At 38.8% G+C, this 19,304-nt stretch overlaps 1 protein-coding gene across 5 annotated transcripts in view; it reads left to right on the top strand.

The window, feature by feature from the left end:
* LOC121328580 (kazrin-like) overlaps positions 1-19,304 on the top strand; it is a 295,129-nt gene that overhangs the window by 101,847 nt on the left and 173,978 nt on the right. For 4 of the 5 annotated variants that reach the window (XM_041273346.1, XM_041273347.1, XM_041273348.1 and 1 more), the window contains exon 3: positions 8,735-8,921. In XM_041273346.1, the coding sequence (XP_041129280.1) occupies positions 8,735-8,921 (187 nt within the window). Of the gene's footprint in view, positions 1-8,470; positions 8,601-8,734; positions 8,922-19,304 lie in introns of those variants that run through there. The other variant, XM_041273349.1, reaches the window with a different exon arrangement.

The following is a 19,304-nucleotide window of genomic DNA, read 5'->3' as shown; positions in this document are numbered from 1 at the left end:
AGCGCAGGGGTCTGGCTCGGCTGCCTCTGCTCGGCACCGACCTGACCCCGAGTTGGAAGCCATGGGAGCTGATTTCTTAGCTCGCACCCATGACTTCCGACTCGAGTAAGGGCGTGACGACGTGCTGGGCAGGCTCTTTGACCAAGCAGCGGTGGTTAATGGTCGGGTGGTCGAGCCCAGACGTGCCGCCACGTACCCCCACTTTGAAATTGATCGAGACCTGCTGTACCGTGTTGATAAATTACCCCAGACCGGTGAAGTGCGTCACCAGCCCTTTAAGGAGGATTTGTTGCAGCTGGCTCACGCTATTCCCCTGTCTGGTCATTTGGGAAGGGATAAAACTAAAGCAAGGCTTGTGTCACGGTTCTTCTGGCTGGGGCTGGATGGCGATGTCAAGCGGTTTTGTCAGCGTTGTGGGGAATGTCAAAAAGCCAGCCCTAGAGCCATTCCACGAGCCCCACTGGTGCCTTTGCCCGTAGTGGAAGCTCCGTTTGAGCGTATTGGGATGGACGTAGTTGGGCCATTAGAGAGGAGCGCGGCAGGATACACCCACCTGCTTGTCATTCTGGATAACGCAACGCCAGAATCACACGGTGGTACTTGGCCTTGCAGCCCTATGCCTTCAGGGTAGTCCACCGAGCAGGAAAGCTGCATCAAAACGCAGACTTTTTCTCTCAAGAAGGCATGGGGGTGTAAGATTTTCGAATGAACCGGTGGTGTCATTCTGAGGGGAAGGATATGTAGCAGGGAGAGATCTGTGCTGACTCTGCTGGCGTGTTCACAGGGCTGCAGGAAGAGGGCGGCAGTCGTCCAACAACCGCCTGTGAGTCATGGCAGTGACACGGGGAGGTGGGAAAGTGGGTGTGTGGACTTTCCCCCTCTCTGAATGGCTGAGAGGCGAGTCTTGGGAGATTGTTGGTCCTATAAAATAACGCTCTGCTGTTTCCTCAGGTCTGCCCTTATAGACGCGCTGAGAGTGCGGAAACGCTGGTCGCGGACCGAGAACCAGCCGGGAGAGAAAAAGACACAAAAGTATCACAGCGAGACAGTGAGGGCGGGGAACCCTTGGGCAGACTCCTTAAAAGTATAACAGAGCAGGATAGGTAGCCGGCAGCGTAGGACGGAGATCCGGGTCGCATGGGCAGCGGCTACCGGGATATTGCTGCAGAGTGCAGCACCTTTTATTTGTAGTTTTGTTATTGTGTTATTTTTTCCCTTGTTATTTTTGCCTTCTGTTTTCATTATTATTTCTTTGAGCACCTGCAAGGCGCCGGTATTGTGTACCATCGCTTGGTATGCCTGTGGTTCTGTTTACCATCGTTGGTAAATCAGACCACGGACCCACAGTGCCATCTGCGGGATAAACTTAAAAATAGCACCCGAGAATAAAACTGGGCACCTGTGCGGTTTTGCCAAATCCACCTGTCTGCCTCCTGTGTCAGTGACTTCCACAGGGATGGATGTGCCTGCTTTTTACCACAGATTTCAGTAAAACTAGACCCTGATTAGTAAACAATGCAGCCCCTAGACAAGGGTATGTTATTCTGCATTTTAAAATGAACGAATAGAGCTTCAAGTTACAAAAAAAGTGAGTCATTAAAAATAAATAAATAAATAAACAGGACTCTCAGAAGGCGCAGGGAAGGGAGGAGAGGCTAGAGTTCAGCCAATTACTGCTCATGGAAAACTGCTGTTAAACTAATTTAAATAAAATACAATTAAAACTAAAAATGCTATGTAAAATTATTTCAAAATCCAGACCAATAAGTGGCCAAACGAGTCCAACAACAGGTTATGCTTTTGAAAACAAAACTAGGGTTCTAATTTAAAACAAAATCAGAAAGCATTTCTCCACAAAAGTCGTGCATTTCTTCTAACAAAAACAAGAAAACAGACAGGGCATTTTGCATAAAAACTATTTAAAATGTACAAATACAGGCATCTTTTTAGCATGCAGAACTATGTGTTATTCAATATTCACATTATTTTTTTTTAAATTGTATTTATTTAACTCGAATATTATGGTTTAACTCTTGAGCTGCACATTTAAAATGCTCTTGTGCAGTATCGAATCCGGCCAGAATAAGCACATTGTTTATATTTCCAAAAACTAAATTTGATTAAAGTAGAAAGGTGACATTTATATCATGCAGTCAAAAATGACTTTTAGCAAAATGCTTACATGTTAGTGTTTAGTGCAGTTGTCTGTTCATGTTAATCAGCTGCCAGACAGCTTGTTGATGGGCACACGCTGTATGATATGAACACACTCAATAGGCTTGGAGCAGGGAATCCAATTTCAGCACTTCCCAGTCCGGCTATGGTTTTATTTGAAATGAGATTCAACATTGTTAATTTGAGTACTACAAAGTACTACAATGTGGTAATAAATAAATAAATTAATAAAAATCTGTTGTCCGCCATTACAGGATATTTCTCGCGTACCCCCTGAGGAGCGCTCAAGTACCCCCAGGGGTACGTGTACCCCAGTTTGAAAACCGTTGATCTAGATCATTATGTGGCATCCCCTACTGTTCCAGCACAGACTGGACTGATTTTCTTTATAGGTTGCACAGTCTTTACCTATGAGCTTCAGGTACTTTTATTAAACTCTCTTGTGCCCTGCTGTTTCAGTAGGAGATTCTGATTTTCAGGGTTTGTATTTTAATGTTTATGGGTTAAAAAATGAATACGAATTAGAATTTTTGAAACTGGGTATATGACTAATTATTCACTGAATATGCAGAGTAAGGGGAAAACACACAATTTTAAAACCGTAAATAAAAAGCAAGTTTGTACTGGGGAAAGCAAAACTAGTTTCCTCTGTGCGGACATGTTTCTTTGAACTTCTGCTTGCCTAAAAAAAATAAAAAAATAAAAAAAGATCCTAAATGCAATAAACGCAGAAACTCAGAATGAGTACTCGTTTAATCAGAGCCAGGCAATGGAGCCCAGCAGAAACATGCAAATACAGGGAAAGCTCTGGAACAGCGGAGCAGCCTGTGAATAGTACATGAGGTATAGGCTTGTTGAACTGATTCGAAATGGAGAGGAATCTGCTGATTTTATCTTCAGAGTTTCAGATTCCTTGCTTTAGTACTTTTGTGTTCTCAAAAGGAGCGTATTGCCTTGTTTACTGCAAGTTGCTGCTAGGCTTACTTAATGGATTATTCAGAGATATCGTTACTGTACTAATAAACAGGAAGGATGAATATTTAATTTAAATTCTGTATTCATGTGCCCTCTAAGGTCATTCGGAGACTAGCGTGGACATCCGGCAGGCATTGTAATGATTCATTAATGACGTGCATCTGCATTCACATGGCAGTGGGATTTGTGCCTTACCTAAGCATAGTGTCACAAAATTACTGTAATCTTAAATATCCAAGTCAAACTTAGAACAACATCGCTGTTACAGATACCACGTGTAGATCAGATAGTGGTATTGATAATAATGATCGAAATACTCATTGAGGGCAATTGTTAAAAACGCAACAATAATGCAATACAATAAATAAATAGCATTTTGTGTCATACCATATAGACGTGACGGAACAAGAAGGCAATGTATATATTGCAATGAACATAACCACGTTATTGGACAAAACACGACACCCCTAATTCCTCATCAGTGCTGGATGGAGTCATTGATTTAAGAGCATTCTTTTTGTAGTTAAAACTGATCTAGATTAAAAATGTGGATGGTGAAAAAGCAGTTCTTGCTGTTTAAATTAGGAATGAAAAACTGTTCATAATTGATCAAGCCAGGCAGGTATAAAAGGAATGGCTACAAATGCAGTAGCTGTCTGTGTGAAGGCATGGACCTAGACCTGAATACATTAAACAAAGTATATTAAACCTGTTATCTGTGAATAATATGTTTTAAAGTCAGTAAGTGAGATTAGCAGTCTGACAAAGTTAGAGATTGTGTTAAGTTTAGTTAGCGCTACAAAACAAGAGCTAGGATTTATTTTTGTTTTGTATTGTTTGTTAAAAGAAGCCGTGTTCCCACTGGAGATGGGACTGCGGAACAAATAAACATGCAGGTCCCGTCCTGTTTAAACCCATACATTCTTTGAGAGTGCTTTATCCACCAAAGACAGTGATAGGAACCCAGACTGTTCAAAATGATAATGTAAATAAAGAAGCTTTCTCACAATTTGTAATTATGAAAAAAAAAAAACATTTTCTTTGTTAATGTATAAATGTGTTATTTTTAGCAAACAATATGAAATGCTAAACTGAAATCGCAAGCCCTTTTCTAAGTGTTACATTTGAAGTGTATAATACTATAATTCATTGTTGAAGTTATTGTTGCGTAATAAAATGGTATTTGCTTTTCTGTTGAATAGTTCAGACCTGTGGTTTCGTTGACGAAATCAATAATACATCTGCACTCCCCTTCTATTCCAAGCCACACATCATGTCTCTGCGCCAAGTTTGATTGGCTTAATGGCTTATTGTCACATATGGTTAGTAACTATAGCAACTCACTCCCGATTCAGCCATAAGTGAAGATTTTATATATAGAAAAAATACAGTATATGGAGGTTGATAAGAAAGCCAATGAGCCTATTGAAATCAGAACAGATGCAGTTGCAGCCTACTGTATTAACAACACTGATGTTTGTCAGTGCTTTTTTGCATAGTGAAACAATGCCTTCCATTCACTTTTTAAACTGCATGTCTAGCTATGTAGTTCACAGAGGTCATTGTCACACATGTAAACTAGAGCATTTTAAAGTCCCATAGAATCCATCTAGGATGCATTGGCCACTGATGTTTAGCTGGAATCCCGGGATAATCCTGAATAGTGTTTAGTGTTGTGTGTGTTTCAAAGGGAAATTATTCTGTATGAAAATGTTATTGCCAGGTATACCTCCCACATTTTGTTTTTCTTTCTTCTGTTTTTCTGCAAATGAAAAACTTGAGATTTATTCTATATTCCAAGTAATTTTTCTTTAGTTTCATGCCTGTAGGCTTTAACTTGAAAAAATTGAGCAAGCTGCTGTGTTTGTGCTCTTGATGAATGAGTGTGAATGACCTTCTAACAGCTGGTCAGAAAGTATCTAACTGACCAATCGAAAGCGACTGCCCAGAAAATGGGTGCCAATGTGTGCTCTGTGACTAGCGCTGTTTCTCAGGCTTTGCCGTTTCGTCTGCAAGTTACTAGAAAGTTTATACTCATTGTGGTTGCAGATAAATCCAAATTCAATATGTCATAAGATTTCAACTTGCAAAGCATCTTTTATAGCTTGGTCATCACAAAATGTTGTACAGAAAAACAGCTTAGCCACGGATTAAAAGAAACATTTTATCTGCCCGACGGGTGATCAATAACATTGGGGATCAATAATTTCAGAAAGCTTGTTACAATAAATGATTAACTTGATTGACAAAAAAAAATTAAAAAATCACTGCTGGGTAAAAAGAAGTCTGTAAACCTAGATCAATGTCACCCTACAAGTGATTATTGTGATTTTCAATTACAAGATCAATCAATCAATCTATTTTATATAGCGCCTTTCATAGTGGACCACCATCACAAAGCGCTTTACAGGATGCAGTAAATACAAGACAATCCATAATACTTTAAATACAGAGAAATGCATAATACATGGTATACAGTAAAAAAACAAACAATGCATAATACATTAAATACAGAAGTGCATAATACATGATAGTAGCATAATACATGAAATAGTACATTAAATACAGTGGAAAGTGCAGAATACATGAAATAGTACATTAAGTACAGTGGATATGCAGTATCTGACTCGCCACAGCTAGTTTATTTAAAGCTGTAATGTCTCTCAACCATTGAAACATGCTCGGTATGTCTACAGTATGAGAAAATAAAACTTGTATTCGGCCCCTCAGTGCTCGTCCAGCTCCTAGTAGCTGATTGATCTTTGTCAGTGCAGGTTTTAAAGTATCCCAGTGTTTCAGCACCCATGTCGTGGCTGTGAAACCCATTCCATGCCCTCACTGGTCTCTGTAAAGAAGCATCTCCTACCCTCAGTCCTCAGACTGCCACCACTTTATTTCCAATTGTCTTCTGGTCCTGGTTGTGGTGCTAGGGTTGGCTTTGTTCGCTCCCCTCAATTCAGCTTTGTTCTAGGCCAGTGGTTCTCAATCCTGATCCTGGGGGACCATTGCCCTGCTGTTTTTAACTGAACCCTTAATTGAACTCTCAATTAACTTAATTTGACTTTTTAAAAATAGTTTAGCTTATAAAAAGTTGGAGAATTTAAGTTCCTTGTACAATTTTATACCTAAATTGAAATCTTTAACTGTTTAAAATAATGAATTAGAAAGCTCAGATTAGTCAAATTAGTTCAATTATGTAATTGAGCTCTTGGAACAAAAACCGGCAGGGCAGTGGTCCCTGAGGACCAGGATTGAGAACCGCTGTTCTAGGCTAAATCAGTTCAGTCCCCTCAATCTATCATTGCTCCATCCTTAAGGCCCTGGGATCAGTATGGTTGCTCTTGGTAATGTGGTGCACATCAGTTCTAGGAGCTTGTCATAGACATGCCAAATCAGCCAGTGTCTTTATAGAAGGAAGTAGTGATCTGCCACTTTCTGATGAAGTTTATTTCTATTCTGCTGGCAATACACTGCAGTACACTAGGTGGTGCTAGTGATTACAGACACAGGCTGATCTAGCCTAGATTACACATGTCTATGACTGGCAACTTGAACTGGAGAAACTCATAGTGAAAGCATCTTAACATAGACTAATAACATTCAGAAAACAAGATATCTGAGTACAGGAACTGCAATTGGACGAACTCAGAATGAGTGAAAAGAACATAGAAATGTAAGGGAACAATAAATGAAGAAATTAATTTGAACCTTCTTGTATCTGATTTCAGGCCATAGTCACAAAGTAATAAACCCAGTGGTAATTTTGCAGCATTCTTTTGAAAAGCGCTAAAATCTTCAAATGAGGCTGTTTTTAAAAACTAAACTATCCTCCAAACTGATAATTCTGCTCCCCCCCCCCCCCCCCCTTCGGCTGTGGCTTTTAAAATACAGAGGGGTGAATCAGTTTGTTTCTGACATATACTCTGCCTTGGGATCCAGTGAAGGGGAGATCGTTTTATAACAGGGTGAGGGATCTTAAATTGTCATAAGATTCTTTTTCCTGGGGTAAAATGTGCAGCAATTCTCTTTCAGTTTCTTGGAATGCCCAAGTGAACCTTACCCAGTATAAGCTATTTCACAGAGCACACCTTTCCAGCAGAAAGAAGATTGTTTCTGATGGGCCTCTCAGACACCCAAACATGCCAGTACTGTTCAGGAGATGAGAAGTGCATACCTGCTTCAACTGCACTAATATTTACTAGGTTACATTTCAAGCTTTGATTTAAAAAAAAAAAAAAAAAAAAAAAAAACTATCTATCCATCTCTCTCTCTTACAATTGCTAAAAAAATGTAATAAACTGGAAGAACAGAACTAACATATCAATCCCCCAGTGGTTAAATATAATGCTTGATCATGCATCTATGGAGAAGCTCTCAGCAAGATTACAGGAGAAGTAGAATGCATTTATTGAAATACGGGACCCCTTTTTTCATATATGGCTCAGGAGTCTAAGCTTTTTATATATTTATTTTGGTATATCAAGCCTACATTTGCTAGTACATTTCCACATGCACGTGCATATGTATATGTGTGTGTGTGTGTGTGTGTGTATATATATATATATATATATATATATATATATTTTTTTGTGTGTGTGTGTGTTTGTATATGTGTATTTGTTTATACATATATGTACAGATGCATACAAATGTTCATGCATTTTTGTGTAAGCGTAGAATGAAGAATGGCTTGTTTTCCCATATTCCTATTTCACATCATAATAATCTCACTATAAGCTCTAACCCATTGTAGTAAGGTTTCCTGTGGAGTGAGTGGGTTTTGTTGGAGGGTTTTGTCTATCTTGTTATGTCTTTATTATTAATAACAAAAAAAATGAAAAGCTCAAATATTGAAAAATGAGGACCTCCAAGTATCTGAAAACCGTAACAGTGGTGTAAAAGTGGTAAATGTGACCCATAGTATCCTGAACTGTTGACAAAATAAAAATAAAAAAACTGTAGAAGTTTTGGAATCCAATTTAAATAGTTTCCCTCCCTGTGGTTACAGCCCCCCTCGCTCCTTCCCTCTCCCCATTCCACAAGGGGAAATGGTTGTCTAGGGACAAAGCTGTGAATAAATAATGAATGCAGGCAGAAGAAGCCAAGAACTGTGTTCATGAGGATTTTTTTAAAGGGATCAAGCACAGGCACTGAGAGTTAGGGGAGGCAGGGCAGGGGTTACATTTGAAAACTATTCTTAACATAATAAAATAACTTTAACTTCATGAGAAACTACAAGCGAGGAACAACAGCTTTGTTGAAGGTGCAAGAAGAAAAAAATAACTCCCCCTGGCTGCTTTTCTGAGATGGTACATTCCATTTAAAGAGTGCCTGTCATGTTTCAATGCTCTGTGTCCTTTGCAAAGCAGCAGCTGCTAGAGTTTGCTGCTGCTAAACACTCAGTATTATTCCTTTATCGCTGCTCTGTCCTCACATGTACTAGCACACAAGTAAGCAGGCACTCCTCTTTACCACACAAGTACACGGACACCATAGCATAAGGAAAAAAGGAGACCAGAAGCAGGAAATATATCCATCCCGGTACACTTGACACCATGTCACCCTCTGTGGTTTTCCTCCTCAGGCAAAAATCCTTAAAATGATGGATGACAACAAACAGCTGGCTCTGAGGATCGATGGGGCAATCCAGTCTGCCAGTCAGGAGGTGACGAACCTACGATCTGAACTGACAGCTACCAGCAGGAGACTGGCTGAAATAAGCGCCTCTGAGCCCTCCACTATCATGGAGAACAATCAACACAACACGCAAGGTGAGGGAGAGGTTTTTTTTCCTTCTGGGTTTTTTTTTTTTTTTTTAATGCAAAGTTATATTTCAAAGTGTTCTGTGTGTTTGTGAGGAGGTTCTTGAATCTGGATAAGGGATCAATATAGAAAACAATGCAGTGGGATGTTAAGTCTTTTTTTCTTAGTTCCTTCAGTGTATTGCTTGGCAAGTAGACCCGTTTTGAGGATAAGTTTAGAGAGTGAAGTCAGTGAAACTCAGTTCTTTATGTTATATGAGTTTTACTTATTTTAGTTCATGCAGAGCGATCTACAGTACAGTGATGGTGGTATGTGTGTGTCTAATATATAATACACACACAGTAGATATGTTTGCTTTGCTTGTTTTAAAGACAAGGCATTTGAGGTTCCAATAAACAGGTTTCATTTTATTTATTTATTTTAATTAAAATCCTTCTGGCTACCCAAACCCTAATCTCCGGCTCCTGTCTCTCTCTCTCTCTCTTTTAATTGTGTTGAATTATTAATTATCTAAGAATGTGAAAGTCTGCAAGTCCATGTCTGCCCATGCATTTGAATGAAGGTTGCCTCTTGTCTTGCTGTGCCGGGAAAAAAATCAAGCCAGGTGGTTTGTGAATCAGTTTCAGTTGCTTTGCTGAGCCCAGCAGCCCTGCCGAGGCTGGTGTACGGAAAGGAAACTTATTAGGAAAACACAAGCAGATGAGTTATTTTTTTAAGGTTGGGATTGACAGGCTTTGCTAAGCCTTGAATCCTTTATCTCCCAGCCTCTGAAATGATGAATGCCAAGGGATTATCTAGGAGTACAGGATACGAAGTGGTTAATGCTTGCTTTTTGCATGGAAGGAATCTGTGAGTGTGAAGGTTAAATCTTTGTGTGCTGGGTAGCTTTCTTTCTCATTCAAACAGGTATCCCAATACCTCGGCTCAAATGTTGATACATATAAAATGACCCACCTAAAACTAAAAGTCCAGTTTCTATTCTGAGGAGCAGTTTTATGTTATACATTTCCAGTGTCCACCAGTAATTCATAGTGAGCAGTAAGGAATATATTTTGCCAGTGTTGGTATGAACATTCTTAAATAGCCTTTATTTTTTTTAAGCACAATTACTAAGCATGTTCTATCCGGCAAGCATACCATCAGAGGTGCAGCTTCTACACACAAGACATACAAATCTCTTTTTTGTGGTTTTGCAGGTCTCCTGGTGCCACTGTAAAACATGGTTTCTGCCTTACAAACATACGTGTGAGCATAAATAAATAGACACAATAACAAGGTGTAAAGAAATATTCTTATGTAACTCTTAACTTGTCAAGCTGCATTACACTGCTGTCCTGTTCTGTATATTTGCCTGTGCCTGATGAAAACAAATGACCTTGCTTCAGAACTGCAATATGACTTTTGCAGAAATGGATCAGGTATAGACCGAGCTTTTGTATATATATACTTATATATATACTGTGTACCATTCTAAAGGTTAAGGTTGTAATTTAAAATGAAGGAATTGTTTCTGGTGGGTTTTAACAGTTACAAGATACTCAGGCTTGCCAGCATTTTCTCTTTTACATTGTTGTATGCTTCTTCTAGATATGTCAATCCAGCTTTCTCCTGGTGCCACTGAATCGTTTTTTCCTTTTCTCTGTAACCTAGAAAGCCACTAAAGTATGAGCCTGGCTCTCGGTAGACACGATTAGAACGTCAAATTGCTGAAGTCTTTAAAACTCGGCTTGTGTATTTGTATACAAAGGTTTGACCACAAAATTGCAGCACCTGCCATAACACTGTCAATAGGGTGTACGGCATCAGCCAGCATATCTGACTGGAATGGATGTGAGGAGTCTTGAAAGGTGTGCACATAGTTCTGGAAGAATAATTGAGCATTAGAATTAAGATTCCTTCTGAAAGGCGGAAAGTTCTATGGAAACACCTGTTAGTAAAGCTCCTGGTATCCGTCTGTTAACTTGTATATCATGAATGAAACTGACTTGCAGCAAGGATATGCAGCTTTTATTGAGTATGCGACAGAATTATTATGATTGTGTTACTTGCATAACAAACAGTTATGCTATGGAGACCTATATTCATCTTTGTCGATTCCACGTCTGTATGTACAGTTATGGCTAAAAGGTTTGCATCACCTAGAATTTTAGGATTAAGACATATAATGAAAACATTTGTAAAACTATATGAACATAATTTAGATATTTTATTTAACATCATGTAATCAAAGAAACTACAAAATGATATCGCAGGTGTCTATCGGAAGCCATAATAGTAGTATAGTATTTCATGCTAGATTTTGAAATGTCACTTTTTTCCATTTTTATCGGTTTTTGGACAACTACAAAGCGGTATGCAATTCAATATGTTAATGTAACATTATTCAGCAGGTTTAATTAGAATTGGTGGAGCAAAATGAGTTAATTCTATAGGGTGATGCACAACTTTTAGCCTTAGCTGTGTGTTAAATCCTTTGTTGCAGTGTGTATAATGACCTATGGTGTTTTGGTCTAGGTGTGTAATGTTCACACATTTGCCTATGTTATGAAAGAAATAGTAACTAAAAAATAAACTGAATTGTGCAATTAATATTTCAACCAGTTCTGATCAGCCCCAAGCAGCAAAGTTTAAAAAGCATGCTCACATTACGTTTGCATCCTTTAGATAATGTTTAACAGCTGTTTCCAAAAACATGCACGAAAAAAGGCTTTATTTCTGCAGTGGATTTGTTATCCAATATGACCCTCCATCAATTCAGCAGTTTGTTCTTTCTACAAGCCGTCATGGGGGAGGCGGTTTGTAAACTGCACTTTACTGTCGCCTGGTGTTAGTAGTAAGCTGGAGTACCAGTAGGCTTCTCCAGCTGTACATTGAAAGAGCGAGGTGTCGTGCACACACCGTTCATTTTCTGCTGACCTTGTGTTCCTTTTAGTGAAGATCACGTTGCGTTTCTTTCACTCCTTCAGGTCTCCTTTCTGCACATTCATTTTCATACTCAGTTGATTTCTCTGTCTCGAGCACCTTTATTTTCTCCTAAGGAGAGACAACAACAGATTTCACCCGTTGACTCGTGTTCTGTTTCTTTGTTCAACTCTTGCACTGCACCTAATGTAGTCATACTTTGCAGCACAGTTCATTCTATTAAAGTTTCATCGGAATGAATTAAAATCTGTTTAAAACTTGGTAGGATTTTGAATAGCTGCTCTGTATTGCTGCTCGTTAGATGATTGCAGTAGGATTTTGAATAGCTGCTCTGTATTGCTGCTCGTTAGATGATTGCAGTAGGATTTTGAATAGCTGCTCTGTATTGCTGCTCGTTAGATGATTGCAGTAGGATTTTGAATAGCTGCTCTGTATTGCTGCTCGTTAGATGATTGCAGTAGGAGTTTGAATAGCTGCTCTGCATTGCTGCTCGTTAGATGATTGCAGTAGGATTTTGAATAGCTGCTCTGTATTGCTGCTCGTTAGATGATTGCAGTAGGAGTTTGAATAGCTGCTCTGCATTGCTGCTCGTTAGATGATTGCAGTAGGATTTTGAATAGCTGCTCTGCATTGCTGCTCGTTAGATGATTGCAGTAGGATTTTGAATAGCTGCTCTGTATTGCTGCTCGTTAGATGATTGCAGTATGATTTTGAAAAGCAGCTTTATATTGCTGCTTGTTAGATGATTGGAGTAGGATTTTTCTGTGCAGGGTCAGACAGTAATGCATTTGTAATTGTTAATTCTCTGCTTAAAATGATGGCAAATTTGTATCACTATTATCCTAAATCATGCTTTAAACTCCATTGACTTTCTCCCAAGTTAGCAGTTCTCAGTCCAACATCCTGTTTCTTTCCCTGCACTGGCTTATTAAAATTGCTGTGTAATCTGTAGTTCCCTATAAAAATTCCCATTTCTGAAAGAATAGAGTAAATACTGTATACACTTTTTTGTAATCAATTAAGTATATATAGCATATGTTTGCTTCTTAATGCACTACCTTTGAACCTGTCAGCCGGTTTAGTTTGCTTCCAGTAAATGACTGAACTCAATGCAGAGAGCTGCCAAATTTTCTTTAAAATGTCAGAAAATATCGGAAATATTTCTGCTAAAGATTGCTCTGTCCAGTGCAAGAAGACATTTCACGTGCCATTTGTTATTTTTAAATGTATTTATTTTTATTTAGTTTGATACACTTTAAAAGGATGACATAAAAAACTAAATGTTCTACAATTTAGCATTTTCATGTAAGCATTTAAATATTTAGAAACATTTGTTGTATAATAATGCTAGAAAAAATTATCTATTTTGAATGGGACAATACTGTTTTGCTGTTTTTAGTAAATATGTTTAATCGTGAAATATCTTAAAATATCTATTTTTAAATCGTGAAATAAGCCATTTTTTACAGTGAAAAAACACAGCCCCAATTATGTGAATAATTGAGAAAGAAATTGGAGATAGTCTTGCGATCCAATCGGATTTATTATCGGGTACAAGAGCTTTCCTCTTATTCGTCTTTGCAGAGTACGCTGCTATTATCTTAACACAATGTAACCAGACTTCCTAGAGGAGACCTGGTCCAGACTACAGTGAAAACGTCAACCCCATAATGATTCTGGCAGCTGTGAAAATAGTACAAAATACCATCAGATAACTCTTAAAGTATTAATATACTGCTTTTTTAAAATGATCCTTTAGCCCTTTTGCATTTTTGAAGTTACTGTTTTAAAAGGATAGTTTCAAAGATTGAAATCCAATCATTTCTCCCCTCATCATTGCTTTACTGAAAGTGTGGGACAGGTGAATAACCAAGTTCAATGTATTCTCTAAAAAGGATATGGAGGGGAGATCTTCTCTACAGTTGTACTGAGATACTTCTGTGCTTTTAACAGTATACTGCATGGCTGCTAATGCATTAAAATAGCAAGTGACTCAAGCTGGGAGGAGAGAGACAGAAAAACAAACAGATTATGAGCATGTTTTTTTTCTAAGTACCTTTTCTGAGGATAACAGTTCTTGTCATGCTGGATAACTAAATGCAGCTGAGCTCTCTCACACATCTCCTCTGCTACTGAGCTTAACTTGAGAAGCCAATGTGAAAGTTGTGATAAGGAACCCAGCTACAAGGCGTGCCAAGTCTATTTTTATGTTCAGAAAATTTCTTTGAGTCTCGTGGATTTAAAGAAGAAAAAACACATTCCTATCGCCCATATCAGAACTGGACATCTGTTTAGTCCTGCTTGAAGTATAGTATTGTATAGCACAGATCCTGGGAAACTCGGTCAAACAGACTTGTCTTTGGGCAGCTTTTATCAGGCATAGGGTTACATGTTAAGCAATGTAAATTCCTATCTATGCAGGAGAAGTAAAGATGAACATGAAGTGGTTTAGATCTTAATGAAATGTTCTCTTGAATCTCTTAAGACGTTCTAGAGGTGTGTGACCCTAGAAGGGACTCTGCATCCAGAATAGGGCACACAAGATCAGCTGCATAGCTGATTGAGACAGTTTTACTATGAGTATTGTTCAGTCACTCCTAGGCTAAAAAACACCAAGCCTTGAATTGTATCCATCCCACTACTACACCCCCAGGCACCACAATACAGGGTGATTGAATTGAATACTTTATTGAGTCGGTGTACAGAAAGTATGTACAATTCAGGCATCGCCTACATAAAGTTAACTGAGTTGTAGGAAAGAAAACTGATGGCTGCTTGCCAACATGTTTGCCCCTTTAAGGAATGTCTAATACTTTAAGCTATTTTCCCTCCTGTACAATTTGATCTGGATTGCATTGCTTTCTAATGTGGTCTCAATGCATGAGCACTTGGGGCTGGGATCTGCATGTCTAAAACCGGTTTCCGGAATGATACTGTTCTAGTCCAGTGTCTCTAGGAGAGAAAGCAATATTACAGACGGTGGCATTAGGTCAGTTCGGATAGATATGCACACATGCTGTGGAGCAGCTTGTTGAGGCAATAAAACAAATGCTGAAGCCCATATCACATGGATAATTAGCAATGCCACTACCTAGTGATACGATGCTTAATGAATCGGGCCTTGCTCACAGCTTTATATCTGCTCCTAGTTGTTCATAGTTTACCGTGTCATACGTGCATATGAGCTTATTTTTTTTTAAATTGAATGATTGTGTTACCCATGGCTTGTTTGTACCAGAATAATGTATGTTTTGTGCCAGTACCAATATCCAGCACTATACATCTGCTAAATAAACCATGACATGTGTGCATAAACCCCAAGCCAAAATAATTGATGCCAGTCCTGTTCGTATCACCCATCGGGGATAAAATCCCCTGCAAGGGGATATAGTGGAGGCGTGTGCGTACGTATGTATTTCACACTTCACACACACATATTTTTCCATATATCTGATGAACCGCTTTTTAAATTGATTAAACGTTTTATTGCTAATAGCTTTCAATACTATTCTTTAATTCTGTTGGTAAACGTCATGGTCCTCAACTTGTTCATCATACTTACTTCATTTTGAATTTAGGTGGCACAGGATGTATGTTACTGACATACTTGTTATAATTAATATGAGAAGTCTTTATTGGGGAATCTGAGTTCATGGAAGCTGGGTTGAAGGAAGACTTCTTGTCTGTGCTGCTTTTTTGCTGTATTACATATCGTAAGTCATGCCAGTTCTGCATTGGAATTCCACTTCCATGGGCTGGATCAGCCAGTCGAAATGCCTTGGATGTGCTGTTTTAAATGCAATCAAATGTGAACCATCCGACCAATGCGAAAAGCAAATAGCAGCAGAATCCGGAGACACAGGCAGCAAGTGGGGGTTGCATTTGTAATATTGGCTACGTGTACTGCTGTTGCTCTAATAGGCAAAAATTCTACTTTCTATAGACATTTGGATTTCCTTCTCATGAAAGGTGATGGAGAACTGTGTTGGCTACAGTTAGGCATGGTGCTGTTCACTGCAAGGGGAGCTGCTTCTCCCATACTCTACGCCTGCCTGTCAGTCAATCCTGGTCATCTCTGCCAATTCTCTGCCATCTCTGCCAATTCTGCTGAATTTTGGGGTGTTTGTTTTGTGATGTGCACTCTAATGGGGGCAAGGCTGAGACCTTGAAACTCATTTCACTTGCAACTTAATTTAAGACTAGTACATTTACTTCAATAATGCAGAAACATTATTGAAGTAAAACTGAAGTAACTTCAGAACAATAGATTGCTGTACAGAGTTGATCTTTTGACTATAAAAGACTTGTTGTGAAAGCCTCAGAAGGACAATAAGCAAGCTTAAAAATGGAAAGCCATACTACTTCAGGGTTCAGACCCAACCCGTTAGCACCCACTGGCACCAATTGCCTGCAGAAATGCAGAACTGAATGGGCGCGTTGTACCAGCGGCTGTGCTGCTCCTTGGCCATTCTGCTTGGTGAGTTTTATGCTGTTGTCCAAGACTGAAAACCCTGCTGATGTCAATAGCACGTTATCGAATATCACTCTGCTGAGACAGCCTTTGAACCTGCAGGTATCCGCGTGTGTTTTCTCCTGGGCCGGGCACTTGCTGCCGTCACTGGCTTATTCTCATTCGCACTGATAGCACTGCCAGGAGTGCCAGGAGTTTTCCTTGCAGGCTTGCACGTTGTTGAATGTGTATCCAGTTAAAAGCAACAGCATGGCAGAGCCCCTGAGTGATTTCAACAGAAATTAAAAATGCTTAACTTGTCATAGCTCTGTAGAAAAAGCATCATGTTTGCGTATGGATAGTATCAGTGTTGTGTGAAGCAAGCAGACATACATGCATCCGTTACCACAGAGGACTGTGTTTTAATCGGTTATATATTTGTTTTAAATCCAAAGCTACTACCCAGGAGTTTGCAAGGGATATTAATTTGGTAGGTTTGTCAGCTCAGGTGCTGTTTATTTTGACTGAGAATATTCTTTTGGTGTGTCTTTCATGCCAGCTATCACAAGGTGCATCTATAATAGCAGGGATCTATCTTTATTCACCCACTGGCCTAATTATCCCAAGCACTGGTGCGTTAGAGAGAAGCTGGGGCCTTAACCAGCAGAGGTTACTATGAAAAAAATACACAGGTCTTTAAATATTTTATAGGCTGATGAACTCACAACAGGGAGCCTGGCTTCCCTCATGCGTACTGTCGGACATGCTGTACATATAGTCTTATTCACAAATGCATGTTTCAGTAATTTGTAAAATAATGATGGCTTTTCTGATTTGGTTACAAATATACCCAATACATTAAAGTTTAAACGTGTTTAATCATAGCGTGTTGAGGAAATCAAACGGAAATGAATGCTGCTATCGCCTAGCTTGTAACCTTTCTTTTTTTTCACATACTTTTAAAAATGAGTGAAGCCTTTGCTCAAACTGCTATTCGTAATGCGACTTGCCTGCTGGAATAGGTTATGTCGCCAACTGTTTTTAAGCACCAGATGGCTCTAAAGCCAATCGCACAGATGCTTGGAGATCAGTCGCATAATATTTGTTTCATTGGGATTAACTGCCAGTTTACAGCAGGGCCCAGTCATGCAGAAAAAAAAACACAGGAATGAGCAAAGTTAATCAAAATACTTTTGAAAAAACTATTATAATAAGTGAATATGAATAGAAATGACTGCAACTCTGCAGTGCATCAGTTTGCAACATATTAAAAGTTTCTGAGCAGGTCGAGGACACCCATGTCATTTTTTTTATACATTGCTCTTGTTTATAAGAATCACATCCGTACTAAGAGATTGCATCTCTTGTGATTTCTCTAAGAGATTGCATCTATTAGATGTTTAAGAGATTACATCTATTGAGATTTATCTAGGAGATTGCATCTATTAGATGTCTAAGAGATGGTATAAGAGATTGCGCCGCATATATATATATATATATATATATAGGCGTATATATTATATAATAATATATATATATATATATATATATATATATATATATATATATATATATGCATATATGCATGCTCTGGAAAAAATTAAGAGGCCACTGCAAAATTATCAGTTTCTCTGGTTTTACTATTTATAGGTATGTGTTTGGGTAAAATGAACATTTTTGTTTTATTCTATAAACTACTGACAACATTTCTCCCAAATTCCAAATAAAAATATTAAATAACAAAAAAGATGCAGTGTTGGCAGACCTCGAACAATGCAAAGGAAATAAGTTCATAATCATTTTTAAACAACACAATACTAATGTTTTAACTTAGGAAAAGTTCAGAAATCAATATTTGGTGGAATAACCCTGATTTTCAAGCACAGCTTTCATGCGTCTTGGCATGCTCTCCACCAGTCTTTCACATTGATGTTGGGTGACTTTCTGCCACTTCTGGCACAAAAATTCAAGCAGCTCGGCTTTGTTTGATGGCTAGTGACCATCCATCTTCCTCTTGATCACATTCCAGAGGTTTTCAATGGGGTTCAGGTCTGGAGATTGGGCTGGCCATGACAGGGTCTTGATCTGGTGGTCCTCCATCCACACCTTGATTGACCTGGCTGTGTGGCATGGAGCATTGTCCTGCTGGAAAAACCAATCCTCAGAGTTGAGGAACATTGTCAGAGCAGAAGGAAGCAAGTTTTCTTTCAGCAAAGTACAGAGAAATCCTGGAGGAAAACCTGCTGAAGTCTGCAAGAGTTCCTGGGACGGGAGAAGATTAATCTTCCAGCAGGACAATGACCCCAAACGTACAGCCAAAGCCACACTGGAGTGGCTTAAAAACAAAAAGATTAATGTCCTGGAGTGGCCCTGTCAAAGCCCAGACCTCAATCCAATTGAGAATATGTGGAAGGAGTTAAACATTGCTGTTCACCAAAGGTCTCCGTCCAACTTGACATAGCTTGAGCAATTTTGCAAAGAAGAATGGAAATGTCCAGATGTGCAAAGCTGGTAGAGACTTATCCAAATATACTCATCGCTGTAATTGCTGCCAAAGGTGCCTCTACCAAATATTGACTCAAGGGGGTGAATACTTATGGAAACAATTATTTTCTGTTTTGTATTTGTAATTAATTTAGAACAATTTGTAGATTTTATTTTTCACTTTGACATTATGGACCCTTTTTTGTGTTGGTCAGTGGCAAAAACTTCTAATTAAATCCATTTTGATTCCATGTTGTAACACAATAAAATGTGGGGAAAATATATGTGTGTGTGTGTATATATATATAAATTTAAAATCAACAGCAAGGGAATGATGCGTGTTCTTATCGGAAAAAGTACCTTACAAATAAATTCAACATGGAGGCTGTACTCCTGCTGAGTGTACTGTACTGTCCACATGTTAATAAAAAACCTTCAGGAACCAATGCTGTCAGCTGATTACATTCCACAGGCTCTAAATTGCAGGGTAGCATCACTGAAAAAACAATCCATATTTCTCTCTGCAGGATTGGCT

Source organism: Polyodon spathula, chromosome 16 (assembly GCF_017654505.1).
Source record: "Polyodon spathula isolate WHYD16114869_AA chromosome 16, ASM1765450v1, whole genome shotgun sequence".
Lineage (NCBI taxonomy): Eukaryota > Metazoa > Chordata > Actinopteri > Acipenseriformes > Polyodontidae > Polyodon > Polyodon spathula.
This window is presented reverse-complemented; position numbering and strand designations above follow the sequence as displayed.